Below are 8522 nucleotides of genomic sequence, written 5' to 3'. Positions count from 1 at the left end.
GGGGGTTTAAAACCTGAAAAGAGGAAGAATCCAGAAGCTGCACGCCTGTGTCTCACATGACGCAGCAAGAAGTCAAGTGTTTCAGCTGAATCAGAGGGAGAGCAAGTGAGACAGGGTGGAGATACAGAGGAAACGAGCGCAAAGGAAACAACTTTGATTAGTTTGTACTGATGTGTCAAAGCCACACACACTTCATGGGATCATCTGTGGTTGAATGCTATCCTTGCTGTCTTTCTCACACACACACACACACACACACACACACACACACACACACACACACACACACACACACACACTTCTCTCCTTTGTCTGACAAACAAACACACCATTTTTTTGTTTCACATGAGCAGTTGAATTCAAACAATTTCACAATTTTTCCAAGATGTTTAAACCTGCACTGTAAAATCTCCTATTTCACACATAACCTGGGAGGAAATGTGAAGTAAAACTAAAGTTGAATGGATGTTTTTGTAAAAAATGTTTGGCTTCCATATGAAGGCCTGACAGAAAAGTGCCAGACAAACATGCATGTTGTGCACTGGACACATACAAACACACAAAGAGATTGATGACAAAAAAATCATTCATGTTTATTGAAAAAACAAAACAAAGGTACATTGAAATTGTGCATGTCACAGAGTGAATGTATGTCTCTCTTGATGAAGACCGTTCGGCAGGTTAAATGCATTGGAATCACTGACAAAGCTACAGCTATAGTCGGATGATGATTACGAGAGTGCAGAGGCATAACCAGTACACCGCACACGCTTTAATTCAACTTTGTCTTGCAGCAGAATTGTATGAATTCATCATCATCCCACTTACATTTGTATTACATCAAAAGGCAATAGATAAAAAAGAAAATCAGAAACTCCTTCAAAGAAAATCATCTACGAATAGTTAAAATGAAAAATAAGACAAAAAAGTGACATGAAGTTTATTAAACACAACACCAGCTCACTGTTTGGTGTCTCATTAATGATTTATAAAAAAATAGATAGTCAAAAGACAACAACAAAATAACTGATTTAACATCATATGGAGATATGGAATGAGCTTAGAAAGGAGGAAAACGAGAGCTTCGGCAGAGCTGTTTCTGTTTAACAGTAATGCAAAAAAAGTGAAAAATGAAAAAGTCGCTTCCACATTCAAAGTGTTTTTTTTGGGTTTTTTTTTTTACACTATCAAGGAAGGATTTAACCTTCATCTGGTACCGGAGTTGAGACTAAATAAATCAAAGTCTTCGGACACAGAGGAATTTAAGGATTATACACACTTTGGCTGACTCATGCTGCAACATTTTAATGAACTAATTAAGTCGCCAACTTTCAGTCTAGTTTTCTTTATGGATTTACACTCTCATGGTACACCACAAAACCATAGTAAGCACCATGTGAGTGCACTGTGCATGTTGCGATAACAACGTCGTATGTGAACTATTCTCCTGATATTTGGGTCGGAGGCCATTTTACACATCACGCCGTCAGGTTTAATATATCTAACCTGTCTCCTTGTCCGCATAGACTTACCTTCCTGAGGAAAGTCAGTGATTCAATACTCGCTAGCCACCACTAGAGGGCACATTAACTGACTGTGAGAGAGCCTATGAATGAAAGAATGAATGAATATTTGAGAGTAATTTTCCACATACACAAGGGGCTTTGAATCTCTAAAAAAAAAAATATACAAAATATGAAAGAAGTCAACACAGAATATATTGCTCAATGTCAAGGCCAATATCAAATGCAATATACTGTGTGCCAATAAATGACAATGAATGTCATTTTCTGATAAGGTAATATGGTATAGAGTATTATGCTTCATATTGCACCACAGACAACTGTCTTTTGTTATCTGTTACCCTGAAAACCTTGATCACATTATCCTTATTGCGGCAGATGTCAAACTAATTAAATCCTGTATTTTACACGCATCAGTACATCATAAAGCATAATTAATTCAGTCGTTGTCCAGCCGGTACCCAAAAAGAAGTAAGAAAACCTATCTTCCTACAACGTTTGGTCATTGTCTGTGCATGTATCTGCTTACTAAAGCATAAGAAACCATCTAGGAGTTATGATAAAACACGTTTGATTGCATTGGTGTTGCGATAGTATATGAAACAGGTAAGAAATAAAAAAGTTACAAAGACTAATCTACATATGAAACCGTAGTTAGAACACTTTTTCCTTCCCCAGCCTCCTACTGCTGCAGAAGAAATCTTTTGGGAAATTTGACATTGCTTTTTGAAGTGTTCTCAGTTCAAGTAAGCCATGAATGTGCAAGGAATTATATGACACGTTGGGTTACAAAACGCAAATTCGGCTCTGTGTACCTATCCAACTGCTAGCGTGTTGATAAAGTCCAAATCTAATACAAAATCCATCAGTTTTTCAACTGGCCATCTATCAAAATATCCTTCATTTAGTCTCCCTTCGTCACCTTCTCAAAGCTTTTTTTAGTATGTGTAATAACGTCTGCACACGTGGTCACACACATGATCAAATTGTGTCGGTTTGTGATCGCTCAGTGGGTGGTGTGCACGTATGCGACGGTGGGTTTGCGTTGCTCTATATTGCGTGTTAGATGGGTGCAGGGACCTGCTGCCTTCCAGGTACGGGCTGAGAAGAGAACTTCTGGGAGTGCCAACGGGTCTCCTTATACACAAACCAGGCGTTGCCCGCCCACACTAACATGTTGAGGAAGCCAAACACCTGGAAGAAAAAAAAAATATGACTGGACAACATATAATACAGGAGGTTTCTTATGATATACTGTGAATCTATGAAATTGTATGTGATGACACAAACAATTGACATTTTACAGGTTTTATATCGATCACAAACCGACACATTTGCTTTAGACCTGTGACGCAGACACTATTGAGCGGACCACAGCAACAGTGCCTGAGGTACAATGAAAGTGTTACTACTCACTGTCTCATGACTGTGAGTCAGGCCGCTTAATGTTTCTACTCAGGTCTTCTAAAGTAATATTATATAAACATGCAGGGATGGGACACCGGCACAATCAATGACTAGAAATCTCTCTATTGGCCAAGGATTTGGATTTCATCCTGGAAATGAATGACAGCCGAAGAAGTGAGACTGGTCTCAGTGAGCGAGTGTGACATTCTCGTTTATAAAGCTTATTATTATTATTAGTTTATTTCTTCCTCACCACAGAGATGTTGAGGGTCCTCATGCTGGCAAACTCTGTGACCTCGCAGGTGACGTTGCTCCCCTTGCAGAGTGCCAGCGTGGCACCGATGGCTGCCGTGTCCGTGGCGTCCTTCACATTCTGCAGGCCCTTCGCCCAGGCGGACGAACACACCAGCCACAGGAAGACCAGGATCGCCGTGATCACAAAGTCCTGCAGACAAGGACAAGTCTCTCATTTGCAGTTGGGTTTAAGGTGAACTATCGGCAAACTGACCAAAGAGATCAATACTCACAAAAATGGGTCCAAAGTCAGAGTCCTTGTAGACGTGCATGTAGCCTAAATACACCAACAGAGCCACCATGCTGTACAGGAAGCAGACGATGGCGATGCCCACGAAGAACTCCGCCGAGGAGGCCGAGTCTCCCACCATGTGCGTCGTTGTGACAGAGTGGTTGCAAAGAGTGGCGTTTCCCTCGACGAGCGGGACCTGGCTTAACCTGGCCGCGATACAAGATGAAGGGGTTTTTATTATAATCCTTTTTGAAATTGATTACAAAACCGCGCTTCAAAACGTGTTGTGAATCTCACCTAAATGGGTAGTGAAAGTTGGCATCAAGAGTCTCATTCCTGCCATCGCCGCAGAAGAGAGATATGATGTTCTTCCCCGAGTATCCGCCACAGCATCCAAAAGCAAATATGGCCGTGAGCTGTTTGGATGGACAAGAGAGAGCGGATGATTAGGGAGATGCTTGAGACTGATGTTAGAAAAACTCTGTTCTGCTTTGGGGAACTATGGAGATTTGTTTAAGCGGAAGGGAGGATGTTCTTTCTAATAAATCTGCAATGCAAAAACACCAACTATGACACATTGACTGGAGAATGAAAACCATAACCAATCATAATTTGATTGTGATCCTCCCTACATGCATGTAGTCTTGGGCAGTTTGAAAGCGCAGCGTAATGTCACCAGAACCTCAAACTTAGAAGAAAGTTGGCAACCTAAAACCGAGTCAGCAGTAAAGAGCCAGAGGGAATAACAGATGGCCAGCAGTTTAATCTAACAAACAGCTGAAAGTAAAACTCACGACTCAACAATTTTTACAAGCTCATTTTTTATTTTGTTCAAGCGTCTTACATTTGTTTGTCTCTCATGGAAATGCCTAATCTAAACCATAGACCTTCTTCTCACAAACAAAATATAATGTGATTTGCATGGCCACACTAATGCTGCCATTCAGCTCTTGAATTCTTTCTTGCAGGGGCAGAAAGCATCTGATTCAGCGTGTAAGCCATGTGACACTAATACTCTCCTTAAAACCAACACATACTAAATTCTTTTAATCAGGCTGGCTGCTCCTTAGCTTAACCCTCAAACTGCAGCAGGCAGATCACATTATTTAATGGGGGGGTTGAGCTCCTTCAATTGACATCATTGACAAACGTCATGGATCTCATTTGTTCTGCTCAAAGTGTGTTGTTAACAGTTTTCACACGTTCTCAACATGCATGTCATCATCACATATTCTCAGTGAGCAGCCGGCAGCACAACAGACAGCTGTGCAACAGTACAACACTCATTCAAAGATTGAGCATCACAGATGGGAGCTAAATAGCCGTCCTAACAACACTTTTTAAAAAGTTGATTTGGTGAACATGCTAGCAAACGGTGGCTTATTTGCACATCTAGCAGACACGGAAGTGTATTATGACAAAGTAATGATCTTTGATTCACAGCTCCCATTGCAAGGTAATGACATGCATCAGTCTGTTCATCTATCAGGACGTTAATAAACACACTTTTAACTGAACTTAAATTCTGTTTCATCAGCACAACTATATGCACACACTTGAACAATTCTTACAACATAGCACCTCAACTTTTAGCCTTTAGCGTCACACCACAACACCCACATTTACTACATGATCCACACACACACACACACACACACCGCAAGGCCTCTCTCCAGATGTTTCTCCAGATGTCACTGGCGGCCACTTCCTGTTTTTCGGGCTACACACCACCATTAGCGCCTTCTCTCACATTCTTGTTTCGCTGATTCTGTCACTCTCCCACTACAAGGAGCCTCAGTATGAATGGAGCATATCAACCATGAATGCAACCGCTCACAATGTGTGATGGAAGTTCAGTTACAGGTTCCCGCTAGTGATGCAAACAATGAAGAAAGAGGACGTGTAGGAAAAAGAAAGAGTGCTTCTAGTGGGAAGGACCCTCTAGCTGTAAAAATAAATATAACTCATAAATCTGAAATATCTTGTTAGAAATAATCAGCAATGTTCTTACACAAAGGTTGTTGAGTCCAGGTCAGTCCGAACAAAAACCCCAAAAACCACTGGAGCGTGTTCCCATTTTGAAAGTGGGTTTCCTTCAGACGCCCAAGAAAGCTGTTTCTCCCTCTTTGGGCAGCGAGACCCGACATCTTTATCATCATTATTCAACATGTGGAGTGAATGGGGCAGCCTTGTAGCATTTGTTACTTCCTGTTTACTACTGCGTGGAAGATAACATCGAGGGAGGTATGAGTGTTTAGGCTGAGCAACTCTTGTGCCGAGTAAACAACTTTTTGTTAAATTTGGAATACTCAAGAGGATTACAGGTTCAATGGACAGTGGGCAAAAATGTTGCTCTTTACACTCTGCAACCTGATCAATCTGTCAGAGCTCAAAAAAGATATAATTTTTATTTAACTGCTGTGTTAAATTTATGTCCAACATCTGTTGGCCAAATACACACTCACTGCAGCCGCCCAAAAGTAACTGACACATTATTCTACATGCATTGTTTTAATAGTCATGTTATTTATTAATGGAAGGCTTGACGAGCATCCTAAAATCCTCCCTGAATGCCAGAGATTTGAGTCATGTTGTGGACCAGAATTTAATAGTTAGCTAATCCAAAGAAGAGTGCACAGTTACCAAAAACTGTAACTAACAATTATTTTCATTATCTATTAATCTGCTGATTATTTTCTCCATTCATTTGAACAACATCATAATAGTAGTGACACAATTCCTGTCACGATTCCCTAAAGCCAAGGGGGACATCTTCAAATACTTTGTTTTGTCATACCAACTGCCTGAAATAAAAAAGAGTAAACTTTTCCTAATGTTTCAAACTCCTGGACCTGCTTAATGACGTGTCACTACGCACTATTGGGCGAGCTGGGATGCGCACAGGACATTCCCGGCATTAAAGGCGGGAAATATGTACAGACAATTTACCATCTGGACCCTTGTGAATCACAAAATATGCGGTAAAGTTAGGTACGGGTTAGATAAGGCCAACAACAGTGAAAACCCGAGTCAGATGACTGGGTGTTACTGCGGCTCTATAGCTCTGTACGTGAGAAAATAGAACAGCTGAGCTGCATTAACCAGCACTGGATTCCTCTGACCCACTTATGAAGAGCAGAACTGATGACTGGACTTTCACATGAGAAACTGTAGCACGTTCTCTCATGATACAAAAAGGTGTGTACTCGAGTGCATGAGTAGCTAACCGTGTGCAGTTACTCAGAGGTCAATTATTGCTGAGAGATGCATCAATCTGTAACTGTGTGGTCTGAAGGGCAGGGGGGGGGGGGGGGGGGGGCCACTGGACATAACTCAGCTTAACTCCCATTAGCCAAGTTTTCTTTGTCACACCCACACTTTCATTCTATGCATCTTAAAGATCTGGATTTTTTTTGTGAGATATTAAGCAGACGCAGACAATTCAAAATTGTTAAGAGCAACAGGCATATTATTGGGTATAAGCGTGTTTATATAAGTTTACATTTTAAGTTTTACTTATTAAATTGCATTACAAACATGCATTGTATTCATTCTTGTAGATGTGAAAACTCAAAGTTGATAAATGCATAAAAAGTCATGTTCATGCTTTATGTATAAACATTTTGTGCCATCTGCATTTTTAACAAATTCCCCCTAAAACTGTTTACTTAAGGGATTTTTTCTCGCCGGGAAAATCCAAGAAAAGGACTGGACCTCCCTGTCTTCTGGGTATGAAACACACACACACACACACACACACACACACACACACACACACACACACACACAGTAGATGCATCTAACTTACCCACTCCACCAGTTTGACGAAGCCCAGAGGCTCCTTCAGCGGCGACAAGTTCAGTCGAAATCCGGTCATCATGATTTGCGTCTCCGATCCAAAAATCTTTATCCAGTCGCTCCCAAACTGTGGATGTTGGTCCAACAGGGAGGAAAAAGGGGAGTTGTTTGGCACAATGACGTCGTTTTTACTGCCGACGCTGCAAAAGATGACCGGCCCAAGTTGTTTAAAGTGACTTTTACAACCCGAATTTGCGACCGAATCAAATTTCTGCCACGGAGGCGAGAACAGTCGACCCACTGAAAATACTGTTTTTACGCGTTTCAGGAACTTTTAACAACAAATGTCAATGGAAAAAAAAAAAAAAATTGTTCAAGTTCAACTTTTGTTTTTTGCAGTGTAGTTTGAAAAACGAGTGCCTGCCGCTCCACTTGGTGATGCGCAAAATACGCAGTCGTAAAGTGCGTAAAGGGTGCGAAATTACGCTCTGCTTTTTGGTGAGAAAGCGTCGTGTGTATTTAGTTAAAGGAAACGGACGCTAAAGGAAAAAGTGTGACCCTGTCTGATAGGGCCGACACTGTTGTCAAAAAAGGTTGTTCTTCTACTGGGCTGGGAAAAAAAATCTCCAACGACCATTCTATAACATCCCACAAAGACAACGTCATATACACTCATCTAGTAGATAAGTCACAAAAGTACCAAAAGACTTCAGAAGTGTCCTGAGTTTTTTTATTGGATCCATCCGCAGGCTGCCTCCTCCTCCTCCTTGCTGAGGTTGCAGTTACTGTAAAACGCCTATTTGGTGCTGACTAGGTCATATGACTCTCAGAGCAAACCACAGACTCCCCAAATTCTTCAACCAAAGAAGAAGAAAACCTCATAGACCAGCTACAACCAACAGAGTTAACATAAGATGAGGATCCTACATGTCAAACATGAGGCGGTTTGAACTTGAAACTCCTTTATTAAAGGGGAGTTCCACCGGCTTTACATGTTAGGATTGGTTCATCATCGTAAAACAGCCTCCTCTTACTGTCTGCCACTAATCTACAGTGTTATGATGAGACAGAGATGAGATTTTATTCCTAAAAAAACAGCTGCATTTTTATTATAGGGGGAAAAAAATATGTGGTCTCTGTTAATGGAGAAAGTTTGGGATGCATCTTAAAACAAGGGCAAACAAATATTAAGTAGATATGAGGAAAGACAAAGTTAAAGACTCCTAAATGTCATCTGGGTTTTACTTTGACAATTTTGGCCAAGTGTA

General features: G+C 41.0%; 1 protein-coding gene across 1 annotated transcript; it reads right to left on the bottom strand.

Annotated features, from left to right (window-relative positions):
* Positions 1 to 568: 568 nt before the first annotated feature.
* sypl1 (synaptophysin-like 1) lies at positions 569 to 7880 on the bottom strand. The gene is made up of 5 exons (XM_068731405.1): positions 7265 to 7880; positions 3754 to 3872; positions 3458 to 3662; positions 3184 to 3375; positions 569 to 2717 (listed from the first exon to the last, which is right to left on the bottom strand). Exons 1-5 carry the CDS (start codon positions 7334 to 7336, stop codon positions 2586 to 2588), a joined length of 720 nt encoding a protein of 239 aa, XP_068587506.1. The 5' UTR covers positions 7337 to 7880; the 3' UTR covers positions 569 to 2585.
* Between the last annotated feature and the right edge of the window lie 642 nt (positions 7881 to 8522).

This window comes from Cebidichthys violaceus, unplaced genomic scaffold (genome assembly GCF_023349555.1).
Source record: "Cebidichthys violaceus isolate CVI_PGR_0920_01 unplaced genomic scaffold, fCebVio1.0.p SCAF_51, whole genome shotgun sequence".
NCBI lineage: Eukaryota > Metazoa > Chordata > Actinopteri > Perciformes > Stichaeidae > Cebidichthys > Cebidichthys violaceus.
Note: the sequence above shows the minus strand (reverse complement) of the source record. Positions and strands in the feature narration are given on the sequence as shown.

Bases quoted from the DNA above. Each gene is read 5' to 3' on its own strand.
- sypl1 (XM_068731405.1), bottom strand. From the start codon at position 7,336: ATGATGACCGGATTTCGACTGAACTTGTCGCCGCTGAAGGAGCCTCTG. The intron at 3,873-7,264 runs GTAAGTTAGATG...CCATCCAAACAG, and splicing joins TCGTCAAACTGGTGGAGTGG to CTCACGGCCATATTTGCTTT. The intron at 3,376-3,457 runs GTGAGTATTGAT...CCTTGTCTGCAG, and splicing joins CTGACTTTGGACCCATTTTT to GACTTTGTGATCACGGCGAT.